A 24,891-nucleotide genomic window follows, 5' to 3' on the forward strand; every position below is an offset into this window, starting at 1 on the left:
CAGCAAACATCATATTCACTGATAAAAGACTGCAGCTCTTTCTCTGAGATCAGTAACAAGAAAGGGATGCCTATTCTCACCACTTCTAGTTTACCCAGTACCAGAAATTTTGGCCAGAGCAAGTAGGCATAAAAAAGAAATAAAAGGCATCCAAACTGGAAAAAAAAGTAAAATTCACACTGTTCCCAGATATAATCTTATGTGTATACAGCCCTGAAGATTCCACACACACCAAAAAAAGAATTGTTAGAGCTAATAAACGAGATGCAAAGTAAACACACAAAATTCAGTTGTATTTTTATACATCAACAATAAACAACCTGAAAAGGAAATTATAAGACAATTCCATTTATGATAGCACCAAAAAGAATAAAATACTTAGGAATTAACCACAGAGGTGTAAGACATGTTCTATAAAAACTATAGAACATTGCTGAAAGAAACTAGCTAAAACAAAAATAAATGAAAACACATCCCATGCTTATGGATTAGAAGACTTAATATTCTTAAGATGTTAATACTATCCAAAGTACATTTTTAATGTAACCTTTATCAAAACTCCAATTAATTTTTTTGGCAATAGAAAAACCATCCTAAAATTCATATGCACTCTAAAGGGACCCTAAATGGCTAAAACAATCTTGGACAACTGGAGGACTCAAAATTTCTGATTTCAACACTTATTATAAAACCATAGTAATCAAAACAGTGTGGTAGTAGCATCCACTTTAAGTTTGGTAAGGCATCCCCTTTAAGACCAATGGAATAGAGAGCCCAGAAGTATATCTTCCCCTATATGACCAAATGATTTTTTTTTTACAAGGGTGCCAAGACCATTCAATGGGAAAGGAACAGTCTTTTCAACACTGGTGCTGGAAAAATTGGTTATCCACATGCATAAGAATGAAGTTGGATCCTTACCAAATGCCATGAAAAATTTAACTCAAAATGGATGAAAGACTTAAATATAATCCCTAAAATCTATGAAAATGTTAGAAGAAAACACAGGACAAGAACTTTATGTCAATGTATCTGGCAATGATTTCTTGGATATGACATTAAAGGCACAGCAACAAAAGAAAAAACAAATTGGACTTCATAAACATTAAAAAATTTTACACATCAAAAATAGAGTAAAAAGGCAACCCATAACATGGGAGAAAATATTTACAAATCATTTATTTGAAAAGGGATTAATATCTAGAACATAGAGAGAACTCTTAAAACTCAACAATAAAAAAATGAATAACCCAATTCAAAAATGGGCAAGGGACTGAATAAATGTTTCTTCAAAGAAAATATATAAATGATCAATAAGCACATGAAAAGATGCTCAAGTCACTGATCATTGAGTGAATCAAAACTACATTAAGATTACCACCTCGCACCAATCAAGTGGCTACTAAGAGAAATATAAAAAAAATGATGGCAAGAATGTGGAGAAATTGGAAACCTTGTGCATTATTGGTGGAAATATAAAAGGGTGCAGCTCCTGTGGAAAACAGTGTGGTAATTCCTCAAACAATTAAAAGTAGAATTATAATATCTCCCAGCAATTCCATTTCTGAGTATATATACCCAAAAGAATTAAAAGAAAGGTCTTGTAGAGATATCTGTTCACCCACATTCATTGCAGCATTAGTTAACAATAGCTAAAACGTGAAAGCAACTGATGTAGTCCCTCTTGAATGGATAAGCAAAATGTGGTTTATGCAAACTATTGGAATGGAATACTTGAATGGAATACTATTCAGCCTTAAGAAGGAAAGAAATTCTGACACAGGCTACAACATGGATGAACCCTGAAGACATGTTCAGTGAAATAAGTCAATCACAAAAGATAAATACTGTATTATTCCATTTATGTGGGATACTTAGAGTGGTCAAAATCATAGACAAAAAGTAGAATGGTGATTTCCAGGGGTTAGGAGGAGGGTAGGAATAGAGAGATCTTAATTAATGGGTACAGAGTCTTAGATTTATAAGATAAAGAGTTAAGGAGGTGGATGGTGATGATGATTGTACATTATGAATATGCTTCATACCACTTAACTGTACACTTAAAAATGGTTAAGATGGTAAACTTTATGTCATGTATTTTACCATGACAAAAAAATTTAATATAGCAAAAGTTTTCCTAACCAGTTAGAAAAAATGAAAAGTTCACCTTACAGCAGCAATAAGAAAGATAAATTTACCTATAGGAGTGGGGGGTTGGGCTGGGTGTTAAGAAATTTGTAACAGTCATATAAAGAAAACAAATTTGATTAATGAAGATTAAAGTAAACTTGAACATCTGAAAAGCAAAAGCTTGTATTTAGAAAAAACCTTGTCTTATAAATATCAATTTTTTCTCAATAATCTTTTAAATTCAGTGCAATCAATTAAAATACTAGTGGGTTTTTTTGTAACTTGACAAAATAATACAAAGTTATGAGGGGAAATTAGCCCCAATAGATATTAAAATTGTTTATAATTAGTGAAGTCAAGGCCGATGAGCCTTGAGGGGAAATTAGCCCCAATAGATATTAAAATTGTTTATAATTAGTGAAGTCGAGGCTGATGAGCAGAGTGTTGTCCTAAAAAGTGCATGACCACTTGCCACACGCCACCCTAACTGCAAAACTGAGCCAATGTTTCTGGTCTTATTTGTCTGTTCCTCTCCCCTACTTCCCTGCTCCATTCTCCATCCCCATTCTACACTCTCCTAGTAAAAGATCTTAGAAAAGACTATGAGCTTCCTCATGCGTAAAATGAGGATGAGTACTTTCTCACAAGGTATTTTTAGGGATTAAATGAAATAGTTCATGTAGTAGGTGGCACACAGTAAGCATACAGTAAATATTAGGGGCTACTTAAATGCTAATTTACATAGGTTTTGATGTTATTCTCATGTTCAAACAGTTCTACTCTATTATTTTTTCTCTATGTCTTTTACTAAAACTTGTCATAAACTCTTTTTAAAAGTAGTCAACAACATACTTAAAAATAAATGTTAAAGTAGCAAAGCTGCAGTTAGTAATTGTGTTCCAATGCATTCCCTGCTACAGGAAAGAAATAGCAGAAAATGGACATTATACTAAACGAGAGAGGGTTGACTTCACTTAGGAAAGGTGAAGGGTTCAGAGGGCTGATGCCCACATTTGGTTACTGCCATAATATTTTGTTTTTGAGGGAATCCTTATGATCCAGAACAAACTTCAGAGAAACACTAATGATTAGACCTCTTGCAATTTATAACCGAAAGCAGAACATCCAGGTTTTTACCAAAGGGGGAAAGACGTTTTTCAGTAATGTGTTTCTGCTTGTTCTGTACATACACATCCAAGACATCAAAGTATGGACTGCACTGACTGGAAATACTAAATCCAACCGCACCTGAGGGTATTCATAATTGACTTCGTTTACTTTTCTTCTCTTACTCATGGTCTTCCACTTCCCAACTCCCTTCCCACACCCATCCACACAACAAAGGTAGTAATGGAGGGCAGAATACACTTTGTACGGGATATCATACATTGTCAAATAATATCTAGTCAAAACTCTTAAAAGTTATTCCTACTGTGATCTTTCTACATTTTCTTTTCCTTCTCATTCTCCACTGCCCTGCCCCTGAACCTTCCCTCTGTATCCTGTGTCTAGCTATTACTCCTCCACAATCTGTTTATCTTTGAGTAAGTCCCATCTCTCCTGTACCCTGAAAGCAAGAAACTTGTCTTTATTTTCAGTAATTCATCCCCAGGAGAGCACTTCTAGAAAAACTAGAAGATGTTTTGAAATAATAAAGTATATTATCTACACTGCAATATACTGCAAAGAACCCTGGATTAGTAGTCAGAAAACTGGACTCCAGTGTCAATAATGCAATCTGCTTGTTCTGCAGCTTTATATTTAAGCATCTTAGTATCAGTTTCCTCTTCTATAAAATGGGACTCTTACTTGCTCTGCTATTGCATATAGTTTCACAAATTGAATGATGAAAGTAAAAAGTGCCTCTTATGCTAATTTAAAGCTGCATGCTTACTTCTGTTGAACAATATTACTTGTCAAACAAGCTTTCTAAATTTAAGTAGTGATAGTACAGTTATTCTATTAGGAGAGGCAGATATAATTGATACATTTATTTGCTTTTTCTTAAAATAAGAATCAAGTCATGAACAGCTGGTAAAACACTGATTTACATTATGTCATCACAAGCATGTATAATGCTCATGTTTTGAAACAGTAATGGCCCATGTTAATTGTGCTGTATCTTTCATTTTTAATTATAACTTAAATAAAGTGTTTCGATATTTCTTACCAGGTTCTGGAAGGTCTAATTTTGCCCGCTTTAGTTCTGCCATAGAAATCTGAAGTTGCTCTATTACAAAGTCATCTTCAAAAAAAAAGTCCTTTGCCAAGGTCTCCTGAAGAAATTCCACAAGTTCTTCCATAGACAATTTCATTAAGTGCTCTAAGAAAGGATGAGAGAAATAAAAATGCTATGTCAACAGCAACTTTAGGTAGAGAAAGAATTCTTTCTGCTATTCTGGTGCAGTATTTTTTTAAGGGGCACAACAAATTAAATATGGTATTGTGAATATCATTGGAACTCAGTATGACAGAAATATTTTCTGATATTAAAGCAGTCACAGAGAAAAGCAGGTGCTCATACAATGGGGGATAGGGAGGTGACTACTACTAAATACCTTCTCGTGGTTTAGAATAACTGTACCCGGGCATTAATATTAACCCAGAGCAAGAACTCCTTTTGATACAATGAATACAGACCATCTATGATGATGAGAGCTCTTTCTGTTTTATTGGCATGAGCTCCAAATGAATTTTTAGGTCTATATTTTCTACTGTTTCAGAATTCAAAACAATTTGCATTACTAGTTTTATTTTTATTTCTACTTATAAAATTAATTTTATTGGAAAAATTCAAAGTACAGATACAAAATAGAAAGTAAAAATCAGGTAAGATTCCACTAGCTACTGCCCTGTAAGATGTGTGTACATGTGCATTAATTTTAAAAAGTAAATTATATTTTCCATGATACTCACTTGTTTTTTCTCATTCGATAATGAATGCATATATCACTGATATTTCTTATTTCAACAAGTATAATTTTATACCATCATTATTAAGAACTATAAGAGTCCAATGTATATATGTACTATACTTTTTAATATTGGACATTTATGTTGTTTCTTTGCTTTTCTCTTTTCTTTCTTTAACTATTTAAACCACTATGTGGTGAACCTCTGGTAACACTGTCTCTGAATATTGTTAAGGCAATCAGGAAATAACCAAGAGAAAACCTTGGGAGCTTCAGCTAACTATTGGTTAAGGGTTCCAGACACAGTTTTTGAAACTTTATATGGCAGTGAATGAATGTTTTGTAAGTCTTTGAGCTCGCTTTTCCTAACTAAGAAAACATACATAGCAGCAGACTTTCTTACACAGCTTTAGTCTAATGAAATGATAGTACATAAAGTATTAATAATTGTTATGCTTAAAGATTATTTACAAAGGGTGAAGAAACTTTTTACTTGTCAAAATTAATCAAGAGTCATATAAGTAAAATATACTTTAAGTAGGAGAAGAGAGCTATGGAGAAATAGAACATCATGTTTCTACTTCTCATGTTTAGGGAACATTGAAGTAGTAAGTATATATCTTAATAAAAAGTATTTACCTTTATTCTATATCTTGGTCAGTTCATAATCCAGAAAGAGGAAAGGGGAGGGGAAAGACTGAGAAAAATTGACTGATTTCCTGTGGCTCTATGAGTCTTGAAGACAATTCACTCTCACTTGTTTTCTTTGGTGCTGTGTTCTGTGAGTTGGGGGAGTAGGGGTTTGGGTGTCGGAGGAGCGAACCACAACACTTCTGAATCCTTTTCTTTCCAAGTGAATAGTACAGATATGATTTTAAAGGGAGTTTTCACTCTCATCTAAAGTTTGGATAATCTGGCACTTGTGAAGTCCATGCTTTTCAGGTAAGCAATCAAACAATTTTATATTAAAGTACCTAATGTGTACTTAGAACAGTACCATGCACAGCTGGGAAAAACACTACAAAACATGACCCCAAGTACTTAAATAGATCATAATTTAGTTGGGAGGCTGAACAGACAAATCATTTGAGAACAGCATAAGAGAGTAGAATACAGTGAACATGAAACTATGTTGTGTGGCTGAATTAGAAGTGTACGTGCAGTTCTAAAGCTTTCAGTGATTCTCTGTGTAGTTACAAAAGAAGTCATATTTTTTTACGGGTGAATTGAGATATTAAGATGGATAAGGCTCTTCATTTCATGAAGAAAAACTCTCATTTCTGGATTTTAAAATAAGGCATAGTACATCGAATTTACACAGCCTTTGAAATATTGCAACTGCAGGCTTCTTAAAGCCTTGTTGCATTAAGCCAACTATAGCTGTGGACTGTACTTGCCCCAGAGGCCACAAGGCAGTCAAGCAGAGAGATCCACTGAAGGTTTCCCATCTCTGTTCTACACCTTGAAGATGGATGCATTTTTCTTGGATAAAGGAGACAGTAATGGAAAATGTCCTCTCTAGACCTTTTAAAAAATTAAGGCATCTGGTTTCTTTGGTCTTGCTCCCCTCCTATTACAAAGGTGAGATTCAGAATGATGAAAAGGATGAATGGGATCCCAGTGGAAACAAATACTTAATAAGATTAATATTATTAGCAAAACTACCACATTATATTCTACGGTTTAAGTATGAAAATAATAATAAAACTGATATAGAGAAAAGAATCAAAGACCTTTGCAATGAGGTAAGCTTCTAGTCATAAGATTCAGTGAAAATAATTACCAACTGAAGATAATTTCTTCACTGATTTTCAGGAATATTTTAAATTCATTACTAAAAGAAAATGAATTTGAGTGGCAAATGATACATCAGCGTTAAAACATGGCTAGATTTTTGTGAAATCTTTATAGTTAAACGTCTTCTTACTTTTGTGTAATTTTAAGATTGTATAAGACATAGCAGTAAGAACTCGTTCTCCTTCAAAGATGTAGATATCCCATATTCTGAGGTTTAGAGTAAAGGGAGTCTATAATTAAAAACAAAACAGAAATAAGGTTAATAGTTTGCCTTGTGTGGTAGTTATAATTTTATGATTGGGTTTCATAAATAAATACTTACACGATCAAGGAAACATTGAAAAAACCATTTCATTGTATAAAAGCTTGTGTAGATCTCTTGAGAATCCTGAAAAAACAAAGACTTCATAATTTCTGGATTGCAGCAAACAAAGTCTGACACATAACACTGGAAGTTAGGGAGGCTGAAGGAAGTAGCTATCACAGCTAAACATTAACCCATTTCATTACAAATCTTTTTTCATGCTGCTCGAGTAATTCTATTTTTTCTCTTCTTACTCCCTCTTCTTCTCATTTTTACTTTTGAAAATCAAATCCTTTTCATGATAGGATTGTAATACAACATTTTGATTCTCTTTAATACAGTTTATAGTGAAGTATCTTTGCTTTACTAAACTATGTTTTAATATCACAGAGCATATATATAGTTCACTACGAATGAGTTTGTATATCCTTAAAATACTTTTTGTGCAATTAAAACACCTTCAAATTTACTGAAATATCACATTATCTTTATAATTTTGTTTGTATATATCAGCATCAAAGAAGTCTGAGTTAGGGCTGTGATAGTTCATCAACATTAAGTTTCAAAAATCCAATGTTCTTTAAACAACTGCATAGTAAATGAAATGGAAAACACTACAAATCAATATGCTAATTGGGATCCAAGGCTGCACTCAATTATTCTGGCTTTATTGTTCTTTTTTAAGATTTTGTTCATTTATTTTTAAAGAGAGGGGAAAGGATAGAGAAAGAGAGGGAAAAAAAAACACTGATGTGAGAGAGAAATATCGATCAGTTGCCTCCTACATTCTTCTACCCAGGGACCTGTCTCCTGCAACCCAGGCATATGCTCTGACCAGGAATCAAACCAGCAACCTTTTGGTCTGCAGGCTGGCGCTCAATCCACTGAGCCACACCAGCCAGGGTTCTAGCTTTATTCTTGATGTAGGTGGGTTTAAGTCAATGTCACGTCTACCTACCAAGTGTTGCTTAAGCTTGGACAGAAATTTATTCAGTATTTTTTCATGATGTTCTTGAAACCTCAAGAGCTTAGGAAAACCATGGACAAAAAAGCCTAGAATACAAACATAAAAATATTTTTTTAAACAAGACCAATAAAAACCCCTATTTTAAAATGCAACATTACTTTCATCTCTAACTGCCAGAAACAACAACAAAAAACAAACCCAGGAGTTACCTAAATACTTCCCCCCTCCACACACAAAATAATTGTGTATGAGCTTTGGTTAATAAAATCTGTAGTTTAATTTTTTTTTCTAAAGATCCCCTATAATCTTATAAAAATATAAAAGAGAACAGAATACTTCTGTATTAAAAGGAAAACTAAGAAACCAAAGAAAAAATGGAAACAAGCCATTTATCAAAATTACCTCTTCTTAAAATATCAGATCATATCCTGATTTGTTTTCATTTTGTTTTACTGTTTATTATATAACAAACATTTTATTACTTTTTCCAGGTTTACTCTAAAAATTTCATTAACATCATGTTTTCAAAGTGTTTATCTCTTTTTTAATCCTTTCTATAAGTGATATTTAACAGCAGTTAAAATATACTACGTGATCAGTGTTACATCAGAAACAGTGTTTTACCTCAACTGATTATATAATATAATGTATAAGATTTCTAGGCTACAACTAATTGTAATTCAGTGAATAGTAATTCAGTATTAATTTTGTGTATTTAATTCATGGAACTTTGTATCTATTTTTATTCACAGGTTTCTTTTCAGACATTCTACACAATCCATTAAAAAGGATGTATACTTAATGGTTTATAGTTTTTCCATATTTGTATTTAACAACCTGGATTCTATATAACTTTGAAAGATGTTAATAGATGTTCTATGTTTAAAAAATAATCCAGGGGAAATGCTCTACGTTATACATATCCTTCTTGGATATTCATGATACATATGAGCTTCTTAAGGCTTCTAAGTTGTTCTATAAAGAAACATTTTTCTTTGTTTAACTTGGTCTTCTACACTTATTTGATCTTGGAGACCTACCCCACCTCCTCCTCAAAAAACCCCACATCTGTTTCCTAAAAGTGAAACTATGTTCTTCACATACTATTGGGAAATACTGCTTTATAATCTTTGGAGAAGGGCTATTTCTTAACTACTTCTCAGTTTTCTAAGATGTGTGTAAAAATCTACACAGATAGAGATTACTATGAGTAATATTTTCCAGTGAGATGATTTCATAAAAAAATTCACATCTCTATATGTGCCACTTTCATGGTCAATCTGATAATAACAGGAACTGGAATAATTTCAATAAGTCTGATTTTTTAAAAAAGCAATGCCCATCATAATAAATACTAGCTAAGACACCCGATCTTTCTTCACTTTTCAGTGACATCCCAGATTTGATATTCTAAATCTCATTTTCTTCAGTCCTCACTTTATTGTTTACATTTATATGTGAAACTTTCATATATGAAATGCAGAAAAATGACTTTTCTGAAATTGGGCAGTCTTCTACATAATTACATATACTGAAATTACAACAGTCCATGTACTTAAACATATATCAGCAATATCATCCCAAAGTTAAGCAAAATAAAAATTGATATCAGGTAGAGTTATTTTTCTTCAAGATGCTTTTTAAATGATACTGTCTACTGGATGGCAATTCACTATAACATGTCATACTGTTGGAGTCTATTGGTGAGGTGCAAAGTGTCCAGGAACAGTTATCATGAAGATAGTATTTATTAAAAAAAATTCACAAGGAACACTGAGGGAGACAGCCAAATGCTAACACACACACATGCACATTTTTGCGCACACACAGACGATGCACATACAAAATACCCCCCTGGGAAAAAAAAACACAAGGTAAGAATGTGAGATTTAATAGCTATAAACTATAGAAGGTCATGGTTTTGAAATATAAAAACATCACTTTAAACATGTTGCAGGTTCCGCACAATATACAGTTCAAATATTCACAGAGCTTACATGATCCATTCCTACAGTGATTAGTGTTAGATTAGTTTACTGAAATGATAATCACACAACTGTCTAAAAGTTCTAATCAAAAGGCATCTTTTTTCCTCCCAATAATACAGCTTTTCTAAAATTGCTCTGAACCTAAATTAGTCTCTCCTGATTATAGGGGCAAGCAAGAAAATAATTTTAAAATGCCAACAATATACTCTGGGGCAAACACAAAGGAATATAAATGTGAACAGAAAAATTCATTAGAGTCCATTAAAGGAGAATGAAATTAAAAATTTGTAACAAACAGTAATTAACAGAACAAGCCCCTAGACAGTAAGTTTTTGTACTTAACTCAACTAAGCATCTTCTACAGTTTGACTTTTTTCTCCCTCTCCTGCTTATTGTTTATGATAAACTATGGGGCTTTCTTACCGTGCATGGCATGCTTGGGGCCTGAGAAGAGTTTGACCAGGGCCCAGAAGGCATCCTCTTCATTCATATACATAAGGAGTAAAGCTGTGATCTGGCTCATCCCCTGACAGTAGCCAACTTCCTGAAGAGTAGATGAGAGCACAGAAACCGGGGGCTTTAAGATCAAATTATATGCTTATGCACATATTAAGAAACCTGACTTATAATCAGAAAATGCCTAAATACATTATTGAATGAGCAATTCTGTAGAAAAATATTAAAATCTTCGTAGCATTGAGGCACATTCTATAAAAGAATAAGATTGTGTTCAAGAATAAATTTATAGGTATGAACAAAATCTAAACCTAAATGTATTTTTATTGCCCCCTGTTCAACTGTTATACCCTCTGTAAAGAACACTTACAGGTTTTTTTCTTTTTTATGTATGCTTCTCAGCTCAATATCCCTCCTCTTTGTGCAGGTGCTAGCAAATCTCTCTTCTACAGTGCCAATTCATGGTCTGGCCTTCTCTAGATTTCTGGACCTTTATATACACGCATCTGCAGACATGCATCCAACCTATGGCCCTGAGGACTGCCCATTCTCCCCATGTTCCCTGCTTCTAATGGGGCCTCACCCCAGGGGAACAATTAATTGGCTGCACTGGCTAATAACAAACTCTTTCTAGGAAATCTGAATAAAGCCTGAGACTGGAATCAGATGGTGATGTGTACTTGAACAGAGTGGTCATGGTGAGTCTATGGGTGCACTTTTAGCCATGGAAAAAATGCTAAGTAGGCAAAGAAAGCGATCTGGAGAAATATTGGAATAAATAGTTTACAGAGTCAGCATGTGGCCCAAGTGGAAGAGATAAAAAGCGTAGCTCTTTCTCACTGAAGGCTTCTTACTTTTCAGCTCCAACTCCCATGGGGCCCAACTATTGCTTCTATGAGAAGTCCCTTTAGTATGCTCCTTTTTAACTTGCCCTAGTTGGAGAATTTCTGTCCTTGTAACTTAAAACTTTTTATTACAATAGAAATTACATATCTCATGGTTCATGGTTGTCCTCCCTGAAATCTAGTCACAAGCATTTATTTAACAACATCCAATTTACACTCAATCCTAGTTGATCTTTCCCCAAATTATCATCTCCCCCCACCAGAATGATAAATATCTAAAGCAAAACATGTTCCATTATTAGAAAGGTTAGTCTTAGCCTGCTCTTGGGAATAGCAAGCAGGCACAGGCAGTATCCTAGTTGAACCTCACTGAATGGATAAAAAGAAAAGCAAAAGTTAATCTAACTACCAACTACCTATTCTTCTAGCTCTGCTCATTCCCAGTCCTATTGTCATAAAATAAAAACAAAACAAACAACAACATCAGAATAACAAAACAAACAGTCTGGAGAAAGAGACAAACAGTGAGATTCACTGACATGCTGTGGTTTTTCCCACTTCTAAATCAGCTTTGCTCTACGAGCCATGGTTATTGTAGAGATCCACAGAGCTCAAAGAATGTGGGAACATCTTCATCTAGTCCTGAGATGAAGAAACTCAGCCCAAAAGGGCCTTGTGAGGAAGGGTCCTCCCAGTACTCAGAATACACCTCAAAAAGCTTGGGGCAGGCATGCTCCAACTCACCGTATTGTAAATAGAATATGCAGCAAGAACATGGAACAGGGATTGTTGCCTAGAGAAAAGAAAATTCACATTGAACACAGCTTACTTATTTCACACACTTCAAAAATTATAAACTTAAAAAAAAACAGGTTGACTGAAAATAAATAATCCAAATAAAGTTACCATTATAATAAAGAAATGATCCTATGCTCAACTTTTAACAATATTCTACATGGTTTAAATTTGAGGTTAGATAACATTCATTTTGTAGAAAGAATTTATACCAAAAAGCACAAAAGGCTTCACAGTTTCTTAAATGTGTTGCCTTTTTTCGTTGGAGCAACTGGCTTGACAGAACCGTGAGAGCTATGTGCAATACCTGTACAGCTGCAGCAACCTTTTCCAGGAGGCTGAATATGCTCTAAATCAGCCTCCGATACACGGTGCTGTCTCTCCCACAGCCAGGGGTCAGGGGTCCAATACTGAAGGAGTGGAAATGGGAAGGGCTCTACCAGTACTATCTCTGCTATTCCACTAGCAAAATGTTTGTTTCCCTTCCCATCAACCTGAGGCTCTCTGGCAGTCAGGAGATATTAGTTTCAAAGAGAGGAAGGCTTCCACAAGGAGACACAACAGTGATTCCCCTGAATTGGAAGCTGACGTTGCCACCCAGACACTTTGGGCTCCTCATGTCTCTGAATTAACAGGAGAGAAGGGGGCAACTGTATTGGCGAGGGTGGTTGATACTGATTATTAAGGGGAAACTGAGTTGCTACTAGATGATGGACGTAAGGAAGCATAAGTCTAAAATACAGGAAAACATTTAGAGTGTCTCTTAGCATTACCAAAACCTGTGATCAAAGTCAACAGAAAACTGTACCAATCCAATTTGGGCTGGATTGCTAATGGTCCAGATCCTTTAGGAATAAAGGTTCAGGTCACCCCCACCAGGTACAAACTATAACCAGCAGAGATACTTGCTGAGGGCAAAGGAAATATGCAATGAGGAACACAAAGAGAGTTATAAACCAGCTATGACCACATGCCCAGTTGCAGAAATGAAGACTATAAATGAGTACTTCTTCCTTATTTTGATATATGTTTGCATACATGTTAGAAATATTGTTTTCTCCCTTCTCTTTTCCCTAATTATCTTATATGAGATCTTTTAACAATAGTTAACTTTATAGCACAGTGAACATGCATCCTTTTGTGCAGAAAGGGTTAACATAATCAGTCATAAGCAGAACAGTTAGGCCAAAGTATAACTTTGTTACTGACTTTATTTGGAAATTAAATTGACAAGGGTTGACTGTGATGGTCAACTTTGTCAACCTGGCTCAGCTACAATACCCAGTTACTCCAACACTAATCTAGATGTTGCTATAAAGGAGATGTTTTGTACATGTGATTAAAATCCATAACCAGTTGACTTGAAGTAAAGGAGATCATCCTAGATAACCTGAGTAGGCCTGATTCAATCAGTTAAAAGGCTGTAAGAGCAGATCTGTGGCTTCCCTGAAGATGTTCCCCCTGAGGCCAGAAGCTTCAGCTCACACCCAGGAGGCCCAGCCTGCTTTCCCTGACAGCCTGCTCTGTGGACCCCAGATTGCCTAGTCAGCCCCCTCCATTGTGTAAGCCAATTCCTCACAATGGTTCTCTTTAGTATATATCTCTTACTGGTTTCTGTTTCTCTGGTTGAATGCTAACCAATACAGAGGTCAGCAAAGCTATACCTTCTATCCATAAATTGTCATAGTCATTTAATTCATTCATTTCCCACTTTTTTTTTGTTTCATCTGTGCATGGGGTCAAGGTTATAGGGGTGTTGTTTATCACTGACACAGTTCTTGAAAAGCAACACAATCTCTCATTTCTTTTCTAAAACTTCTAATAAAGTATCTACCATAGTTTTAAGAATTCACAAATCATAAAATGATTCTTTACCAATTTCAAGCACCAACTATGTCAAAAATTTAAAATGTTAAGTTAAATGTGAACCTAAATTTCATCCAACATGAATTAAATAATCTGTAAAAGCTTAACCTTTAGGACCTGAATGAAGATTAGTGTTTATGAGACAACTCAACACTCACATTTTTAAGTTAATAAAGATTTGATAAAGACTTTTTATAAATGCTATCTACATTGCATAATATTGAAGTTTACTTACTTAACACCGTATCTGTCTCTAAACATAATATGGTCCCTAAATGTGCGGTTGACATCAAGGTCTATTTGTCTGATATCAGGAGAACAACCACGTGCTCTGTGCTTTAATTTCTGAAGAGAAAAAAGAGAAGAAGAAAGCATATTTTTATGGAAATCAGTTGTTGAAAAATCTATGAAAAATAGTACAATAATTCTCATTTAAAAGACATTTTGGTTTAGGAAAATCATTCCCATGGTTCAAACATGAAAACAACGTAAAAAGGTTCTCACCCATTCATGCCCCGTTTCTCCTACTTCTGTTTCCTCCCTTTTCCCATCACCTCTTTTTTCTAACACTCATCAAGAGAGGTAGATTTTAATTTTGGACAGAGAACTTTTTGGATTTGCATTGCTAGTCTCTCTAGAAGCTTACAGGAGTTTCTTTCTCCATGTCTGAAACTTCACGTCTCTGCTTGGTTTGGATCTATTTTTATCCACAGGGCTAGACACTTGATGGATCTTTTCAATCTTAAAACCTCATACATCTCTGAGTTCTGAGAAATTTCCATAATTCATTTGTTGATTTCTCTAGCCTCCCCTCCCACATTCCCATTTTCTCTTTCCGGAACTCTTATTATTACAGTGTGAGATCTCCTCGGCTGTCATTTAATTTTCTTATATTTTCTCTATTATTTTCCATCTCTTTGACTTTATAATCTACTTTCTGGGAAATCAATTGTTATTTTCAAACCCTCCTCTAGGATCTTTCATTTCTATTATCATTTTTATATTTATAAGCTCTTTGTTTTCCTCAAATGTTCCTTTTTATAGCATTCTATACTTGTTTTATGGATGCAATGGCTATTTTTACCCCTCTGAAGACATTAGTGATAGTTTTTTTGTTTTCTTCTTGAGCTCTAGTCTGTTTCTTATAAGTTGCTTTTTTCCATTCATTCTCATTTGTCTTTCATATTAGTTCATTTTCCTCAAATGAACAGTGATACTTCGCTGTCTGCTTATATTTAAAAGTAGGAGACTAAAAGCTGGTGGAAACTCTGTGTGCAGAAGTGGGGATTCCCAACTGGGTCTTCACAGGCTGGGCAGTTTCACTTGGGTTTATTTTCTTAGGCTGGTCAGATTCTCCAGAGAAGGCCCTTCTGCTCTCCTGTCAAAAAGACAGGCCCCAGCTGCCCATGTTCTGAGAGTGGAGTAGAGGGAAAGGCTGCAATGCCCCAAATTCAGGGTATTCAATTCTTCTGTGCTTTCATTACAGCAGCCCCGCCCTGGGCAGTGTCTGTGTTCTCTCCCACCCACAGGCCCTCTGTTTTACCCTCTCCAAATGGCAAACCTTCAGCCTCCTGCCCGGGGGGGTGGGGGGGGGGACGGGGGGACTGAGGGCGTCTTACTGCTTCTGCAGCAGACTTTTTCACTTCTACTCCAAAGGTACCTGGAACTGGCAATTACCAAGGTTTTTGGAGATTTTGAGATAAAAATCAGGTGCTTCTCCAATTTCTCACTGCTAGCCTACAATTAGTTTTCTCATGTTTGCTAAGATTAGTATTTGTCTGAATTCTGGTTTCTAAAAATTGGCAGCTCTTAATTTCTTCTCCTATTTTCTCTTCCTTGAGGTTTGCCTTTTAAAACACTCTCTGCTGTTAATTTAGTGGCATTTCACAATTTAGGGGCACTAAATGGCAATGTTTAATCACCCATGTTTAACCAGATGGGAGATCAAAATTTATATAATTTATACTTTCCCATGCTTAAGTATAATTAAGCATCTATATACATATGTTATATTGACCTACCTACCATGTGCTGGTAATATATATTTCTGCTAAAATCAATTCCAAAAATATATATAAAAACATAACTTTCAATTCCTGGCTTAAGCTAACAATGAAAAGTTGAGGGCCACCTTGGATATGTGTGTTTATGTTAAGTGTTTTCTATGTACAGTTTTGTGTTTTGAGGTACAGCTCAGAGAAAAGCAGCTTCTGTAACTTTTTAAAACAGAAAAAGTAATCATGGTACACTTCAGATTTCCAAAGACGGAGGAGGATACTTATAGTACTATCCTGGAACCATACAACCACTTAAATGTAATTGTATGCTACTTCTTATATAAGTTGGTCTAGAATACATTACAAAAAATTAACTTTAAAAATAATAATCTTTATATATTTGTTCTTTAAATATCTGGGGGAAAAGGGTAATGGGTAAGTAAAAAAGGTTCCATTGTTGCTCATGGGCCTCTTGGTAAAGATAAGATGTCAAAAAACAGAAAGAAAATGTTTGATAATACATGATAAAATAAAACTTAGTTGAAAGGGAGAAAAACACCTAAACACATCTATAATATCAGCTTCTCTAGAAGACAACAAAATCCAACATAAAAAAAAAAACTTCACGATAGAAACAAAGCCCAGCTGAGTCAGAAAATAAAATGGTCAGAAAGATTGTTTATGCCCTAGACTGTTTACATGTTAATGTGCAGAGCACAAGAAATCAAGCATATTTCTTATCTTAATGAAAAGAGGTTAGCAGCTTCTCCAGTTATCTCTGAGACTGGGTGGTTTGAAATTCATGATTATCACAATAATATTGGAATAAACATCTTATTTAAAAGAAATAGGAAATAATGAACCTATAAAACTGAGGGCAGAAGTACTGTGGAAGCATTTAAATGAGAAATTAGCACTGTGAATTTGGCCTACAAGATTATTAAGCCCCACTAAGACTGGAGATGATGTTGCTAACCTCTATGGGCTGAACCTCTCCCAGCTGCAGGACACAGCATCACTAATGATGAGATACAATTAAAAGCACAGGAGAACAGATGGGGACACCAGGTCAGGAGTCAGGACAATTTGACAATCCGAGAAAAACTTTAGAAGGTTAAGAAAAGTAGGTTTACTAGAAAATTTATTTCTACTAAATTTCCAACTTGAATAGAACAATTTACACGACTTTTACAAAGGGATAGGAAGAAAGACTGACAAAGAAAGGAAGTCTTGGTTAAATGATGATGCTGGGGAAACTCAGAATAAAAAATGTTTATAGTAGTGTTGAAAATTATAAGCTTGAAGGTCTTGGTGAGCAAGTCATTGAATAATGATGCTGGGGGAAACTCAAAGAGTAAAAATAATGCTTATGATAGTGTTGAAAATGACAACTTGAAAGTCTTGGTGAGCAATCCATTTCTCTTATTGTTGTTATTGTATGATTCGTTTTTCATTAAATGATTCTCTCATATTAACCAGTCACTGGAAAAAATCTTATTTATGTAGAAAAGGACTAATCTATATAATGGAAAACCACAGTTCTAATATTAGCACATATACTGGGTTGAACAGTCTCTCTCTAAAATTCTTGTTTACCTAGAAACTGACTATGACCTGGTTTGGAAATGGGGTCTTTACAGATGTAATAAAATTAGTGAGGTCACACTGGATTAGGGCTGGACCTAAATCCAATGACAGGTGTCTTTATAAGGCCAGACACAGAGACACACACAGGGAAGAAGCCATGTGAAGGTGAAGACAGAAATTAGAGTGATGCAGAAACAAGGCAAGCACACCAAAGACTGCTGGCAGCCACCACAGTCTAGGAAGCATCAAGGAAGGGTTCTTCCCTAGAGCCTTGGGAGAGAGTAGGGTCCTACTGACACCTTGATTTCAGGCTGTATCTCCCACAATTGTGAGAGAATAAATTTCCAATATTTTAAGCCACTCAGTCTGTGGTACTTTGTCTGTGGTACTTTGTCAGCCCTAGGAAATACACACAACATGCTAATATTTACTGAGTACAGACCACAGGCTGGGCACACTTAGGAGGTGCTAGATTAAATTTTGTATGTTCTCTCAGGCATTAATTTCAACACTGGCTGTCCAACTATGACTAAAACCAAACATTTAATCCACAGTCTACAATAACTTGAAACTCTAAAACCATGAAAATAAACTTATAGTATGTGTAGGGTCCAATCAGCTAATTTTGAAAATCTATGTTATACAAAACAAGTAATTCTTTAAATTAATGAGTATTTATTAATTTCATCTTAATGAAATTTTATATACATTTCAATGAAAATATCAAAAGAGAATTCCAAAACCCCTTTTTATAACTGGTTTAAATAATTTCTGAAATTGGTTTAAATAATTTCTTTGTTTCCTCTATTCTAATTTATTCTACTTACATCCATTTTCTGAGTGACATATTTCAAACTGATTCTCAGACATAAGTGTCTTACCCCTTTTAAAGATTGATATAAAATTTAGGTTTCAAAGTATTATAACTGACAGTGAAGTAAATTTAATGCATGAGGTAATTTGAGCAATGTATTACTGATTATTGAATACAGTTTAGCTCTGTATTAATAAATAATAAAACCTGGAGATACCCTAATAATCTTCAGGAAAAATTCTTTTTCATGTTTAGAAGAAAACAGTCAATCATATACAGGCAGTTGTTGGATAAATTGAATTCTGCTATTATTTTTCCATAACTAAAAGTAACCCTGTAAATCTCTTCATTAATACTACATTGCATACAGGCAGCTACAATCAGGTCTTAGTCAATTTTTCTTATGAGTATGGCTCAACATTGATTGATCATTTCAAGTATTTGAAAAGCACTTAATACTTACTGATACAGAAAATAACATTTTCACTGAAGTACTTTTTTGAAATTTAGGAAGGAGACTTCAATAAACAAAACAATCAAGAAAACAGATAATAGGCTTATAAACCCAATGTGATATCATTTTAATATAATTTTAAATGATTATATGAATATCTCTCATCACCTTGAATACTAAAAAAATGGATTTTACTTTTGCATTTCAAAATAACACGCTGGCTTCAGATACTCACACTATAAAGGTCCCTCGTTTCTTCTTTCATCTTAGGGATCTCAAGAAGCAGAGCCCAGACTTCACCTCGGAGCTGGAGTGGGATCCCCTTGTAAATTCTCCTATGAAACTTATGAAAAGAAACAAACTGAAATTATAAACTGACAAAAGTTTAGACTGGTCCCTTAAGTCAAATTAATTAATATTTGTTAGTCTTTTATTTTGAAAGTATCCATGATAATTAATGACACATTTTAACATGGCACATTTGGATACTATCATCTCTACATTTCAGATCTTAACGGAAACATATTCACAGAAAATAAGAAAATAAACAATAAAATGTTAAGTATGTCTAGTACATTGGTATTTTGATACCATTCATTAAAAAGGTGTTCCCTAAGTGGCATGAAAGCATAATCATTGCTTTTTTTAAGTTGTGAACATTCCCTGTTGATATAATTGAACTAGTATATACTTTCTTCCTTTTGATCCATACACCTAACGGGCTCCAAATAATAAAAAGGTTGCCATGTGCCAAAAGTATCTTCATGGAGCGTAGCAAGTACTGTTCACCCTAATCTCTTTCCCACCACCCTCTCGCCTTCTCTCTGGAGCTCTCTAGAATACAGCAAACTAATAATGTGAGTTAATTCCTATCCCTCCCTGTACTTTCCCCCACTCCCACACACTCCTTCTTCCCACATCTCTTTTCAATTCTTAATAATTTCTTCAGGAACACCTTTGTCCTTCCCTTAATGACACTGACCCTATCTGATCAGATAAAAATAGTGATACATTTCCATCAAGAAGGAAAATCATTACTTTGGAATGAAATTGGCCAAAAAATATCAGTACTATCAACTCTTTGGTTCCTTGAAAATACACCGTTAATGCTCTAAGAATCTTAAGACTCAATATACTTCTCTATCTAGTGATTATATCTTTTTCCTCAAAGCTAATTGTTCAAAATAACATACAAACCTTCTAAGGTCATTACAAAATTTGCCTAATAAAACCTGGAAACTTAAAAGCAGAGATGGAAATGATTAGACAAATTACAGCAGAAATCTTAAGGAATAAGGTAAGGATAGGTACATAACTACCTTTATGATCAAAATAATATATTTAAATAGAATGGCTACGAAAAGAAGATGTACGTTCTAATAAATGGCTAAGAAAATAGGATCTTAGTTCTAATAACTGAAATTTTGGTGAACTATGAATAAGCAGAGCTTCAATTTCTACTACTACACTACTCAGATATTTAGAAACTAAAACTTTAGTAAGTCAGACATGATGTGGTTTGCAAAACTTTGATTATGTAGTTTAAAATGAGTGATACTATAGAGCAACTTTTACTGTGAAACAGTGAATATTATGAAATTGATTTAATTAGATAATTACATAATTTCATTTTTGTTCTCTTGGTATAAATATAATATGCCTCAAATTTAAAATTTCAGCAGATAGTGACTAAAATCTTAGAAGTTTAATGTATACAACAGCTCTAAGTGGAAGAATACATACAGAAAGGCTTTGTGTAAACTAGACTCTGCTACTTGTAACATTTCTTCCCATGTACTAAACACTTAACCACCATTAATTGCAAATTTAACGTGGTAAAAAAAAAGCAAGTGATTTATTTTCCTAAAGAAAGCCTGTCATCTGTCAAAATTGCATTAAAATCATAATAAACTACTTTTAAAGATATACCATCCACTAAAAGTTACTTCAAATTATCTCCTAAATTTCTAGAGTAAAAATGACATTGTAAGCACCTGATAGAAATATCAGAAAATGTGGAAATTACTGCAAATGTAAAAAGTGAAATTTCAATAGTCAAGTAGAATATGATGGCAGGTAAACAGATTAACTTGAATCTCCATTTAACTAATGTTTCCAGTGAGTAAAATAAGAGCTCTGACATGTATTTCTTAAAGTATATTACTTGAAAAGACTTTTGACATTTTATTGTTGTCATTCAATTCTGCATTTATTATACATAAATTACTGTCCATTATCCATTCTAAAGTTTAATTGAGATTTAGAAAAAATCAGATTGCCACAATAAATTGGGAAGAAATAACAGAGAAATTGCAGGTAGAAACAAAAATTAATGGTCTCTGTGCTACACCAGGGTTAAAATGGACATTTAGGCACATATGAAAAAGGCTGAAAAGAAACACTGGTACACTATCAGTAACATCATTAACAGTAACAATTAAAATAAACTACTGAGCATTTACTATGCATAGAAGATGATTTTAAGCTATTTACAGATGTTTATGTCATGTAATTATATCAACAACTCTATGAGATGTTATATCCCAATTTTATAGATATTGAAAGTAAATCACAAAGATGTTAAATAGCTTTTCAAATGGCACACATAAGTTGTTACCAGTAAGTAAAGAAAACAACTGATTTTGCATTTTTTTAAAAAAGAATATCTTTCAAGACCATTGTGCATACAGTATCCATTGCTCTGTTCAACTGGACTTACTAAAATACATGGAACAGGAAAATATTTTTTAAAGCATTAAAATAATGAAAATAAAATTACATCTAAATCTTAAAAAGAATATAAAGGATGAATCTAAAATTCAAGCTGTGAAAGGTAATGAAATAAAACATGTACAAAAAGTCGCATAGAGACAAAAAGACTACAGATATAGAAAACAGAATGGCAGCGATTAGGGGAGGGGGTTGAGAGGCTGGGGGACTGGGTGAGAAAGGTGAAGGATTATGCAAAACAAAACAAAAACAAAACACCCTCACAGACACAGACTGCAGTATGGTGATTACCAGAGGGAAAGTGGGGTTGGGGAAGGTAGAAGAGAGTAAAGGGGAGATAAATGGTGACGGAAGGAGGCTTGACTTTGGGTGGTGGACATACAATACAATATACAGATGACGTGTTATAGAATTGTACACCTGAAACCTATATAATTTTATCAACTAAGGTCACCCCAATAAACTCAATAAGAATTAAAAAACAAAAAAAGCATAAATTATGAGACCCTAAAATAAGAATTTAAAATTATGCTTATTATTTTTCAAATACTTGTCCTGTTATATGACAGGCTGACTTATGGTTACATATCTTTCCTTACAAATTTTCAACTGTCATAGAAATTTGTAAAACAAAGAGAAATTATACCAAAACACAACAGTTGTAATAAAATTTGCTTATTTTTCAGGACAATAGTTCAGTTTATATCTGTTAAGAATTTTTCAATGGACAAAGTAGTATCTCATATTTTCTGTAACAACTCAGAGAACCAAGGTACAGAGAAGTGGTTTGCCTTGGTCAAAGAATTCATCTTTTTAATCCTACTTCAGGGTATTTCTACCAAATTGCACTACCTCCTACATGTAACAGCTCTATTAATGCAGCAGAATTTATCCATAGAAGGTGATAGCTGATTATCCCAACTCATACATATATATCATTCATTCATTCATTCATTCATTCAAAAGGGAAACTGTAATGACTGCCTGCTTTGTAGCCAACACTTATTATGTCCTATGGTTACAAACATGCAAAAGTTCTGTGGAGCTCACAGTGTAGTAGGGAAGATAATTATGTAAGCAGATAATTACAATATAAACAGACAATCCTTTATAATACAATAAAGCCACATACACTGATTGCTATCAGAGCTGAGCATCCCACTCTGATGGGAGAAGTCGTGATGGAGATAGACTCCCCCATAGGTGGGCGAGGGTGGTCAAAGGAGAATGGTAGGCACTACACTGTCTAGATCTGCAGAAATAACATCAGGGGTCAGCTAGTCCTTATGTATAGGATACGTGAGATTCCAAGGAGAAACCAGAAAGAGTTTAGGGATAAAGGTGTTGAGGATGAGGGCAATGAATCTGCTGTGGTGGTCATTTTTTATTGGTCCAGCACAGTGCCTCTCATCATGAGACTATTAGAAATACTATAAGGGAGGGGGGTAGGGATGAATTCTGCATGAGAATTAGGAAAGACTTCGTTCAGACAAGATGACAATAAACTCCACACTGAAGGATACATAGGGATTTGCCAGGAAAGGGAAATGAAGGCAGGGATGAGAGTGAGGATAATGATGAATCAAAGAGTAATAATAATACCAATTATGCTAACATTTTCTGATTATTTATTAGGAGTTAACATATCAGTGATTTTCAGCATTTTACATCTCAGGGCACCCATAAACCAATTACTAAAATTCTGTAGCACAACAAAAATAGATTTTTGTTAATCTAATAAAAAGAGGGGTATACAACATCTGTCCAGAAAGTATCAAGCCATGTGTTATGAAAAATAGAGGCATTTATTGAAGATACAAGACATAAGCAGCATTGTACATAGGACAATGACACATTAGTCCCTTTCAAAGTAGGCACCTTGGGACTTCACACAGTTCTCCCAGCATCTCTTCCACTGTTCAAAACACTGCAAAATCCTTTGCTGGAATTGCCATCAGCTGCCCCATTGTACTTTCTTGAATCTCACTGACAGTCTGAAATATCTTCCCTTTCAAAGGTGATTTTAGTTTTGGGAAAAGCCAGAAGTTGCAGGGTGCCAATTCTGGTTCATTGGTAGCAGTTTGAATCAAGTCACTAGCAAGTGCAGCATCGTGTTCCTTCTGCTCTAATAGCAGAAGCCACGGAATGAATTTGCCAGAACACATTTCATGCCAAGATCCTGCATCAAAACCTCGGACACAGCAGTTTTTGGAATCCCCAGATCAGCCTCAAGGCCTCACACTGTCAGTCTCAATATTTGTAGATTGCAGCCCATACATATTCAACATTCTCAGGTGTTTTGCTTGTTGCAGGCCTTCCAGAAAGTGGGTCACTTTCAACAGATTCTTGACCATCTTTGAAGTGTTTGTGCCACACTTTTATTTGCTTTGCACTCATTACATCATCCCGAAAAGCGTTCTGAATCATTCATCCGAATAGTTTCCATAGAGGAATGTTCAAGCGTAATGCAAAATTTGATGCAGATCTGTTGCTCTAGTGGCTCAGTCATTTTGAATGTGAGAGGCACACAGTACACATATTCACTCAACGGCATCTACCACCCCCACGGACTAGTACAGTGAGGTCATTAGTGCTGATGTGTGTGCATTCTAGTCCATTCTCCTCGGCTGCCAGGTTACATTAATGTCACACAAAACCAGTCTTATTGCATTAACAATGGCTTAACTTCTTCTGGAAAGACCTAGTAATTTTGATTAATTTACAAAAAAAAATAATAATGGTAGCAATTACCCACTCTTTTTCCTACAAAGTGACTTTTTAAAAAATCAGGTGCCACCCTGGCTGGTGCGGCTCAGTGGATTGAGCTCCAGTCTGCCAATCAAAGGGTCAGAGGTTTGATTCCCAGTGAGGGCATATTCCTGGGTTGTAGGCCAGGTCCCCAGTAGGGGGCATGTGAGAAGGAACAACACAGTGATGTTTCTCTCCTTCTTCTTCTCCCTTCCTTACCCTCTGCCTAAAAATAAACAAATAAGCCCTGGCTGGTGTAGCTCAGTGGATTGAGCGTGGGCTGCGAACCAAAGGGTCGCCAGTTTGATTCCCAGTCAGGGCACATGCCTGGGTTGTGGGCCAGGTCTCGTGTGGGGGCCACATGAGAAATGACCACACATTGATGTTTCTCTCTCTCTTTCTCCCTCCCTTCCCCTCTCTCTAAAAATAAGTAAATAAAATCTTTAAAAAATAAAAATAAAATCTTTTTTAAAAAATTAGGTGCCTATACTTCGTACATAA

At 34.8% G+C, this 24,891-nt stretch overlaps 1 protein-coding gene across 3 annotated transcripts in view; it reads right to left on the reverse strand.

The window, feature by feature from the left end:
• USP6NL (USP6 N-terminal like) overlaps positions 1 to 24,891 on the reverse strand; it is a 186,513-nt gene that overhangs the window by 17,311 nt on the left and 144,311 nt on the right. For all 3 annotated transcript variants that reach the window (XM_045857890.1, XM_045857891.1, XM_045857892.1), the window contains 8 exons: positions 19,148 to 19,255; positions 14,296 to 14,405; positions 12,144 to 12,192; positions 10,522 to 10,642; positions 8,102 to 8,196; positions 7,162 to 7,227; positions 6,970 to 7,069; positions 4,301 to 4,453 (listed from right to left, as the gene is read on the reverse strand). In XM_045857890.1, coding sequence (XP_045713846.1) covers positions 4,301 to 4,453; positions 6,970 to 7,069; positions 7,162 to 7,227; positions 8,102 to 8,196; positions 10,522 to 10,642; positions 12,144 to 12,192; positions 14,296 to 14,405; positions 19,148 to 19,255 — 802 coding nt within the window. The remainder of the gene's footprint in view (positions 1 to 4,300; positions 4,454 to 6,969; positions 7,070 to 7,161; positions 7,228 to 8,101; positions 8,197 to 10,521; positions 10,643 to 12,143; positions 12,193 to 14,295; positions 14,406 to 19,147; positions 19,256 to 24,891) is intronic.

The sequence above is a fragment of the Phyllostomus hastatus genome, unplaced genomic scaffold (genome assembly GCF_019186645.2).
Source record: "Phyllostomus hastatus isolate PE091 unplaced genomic scaffold, TTU_PhHast_1.1 phas_scaffold_1674, whole genome shotgun sequence".
In the NCBI taxonomy this organism is placed as follows: Eukaryota; Metazoa; Chordata; class Mammalia; order Chiroptera; family Phyllostomidae; genus Phyllostomus; species Phyllostomus hastatus.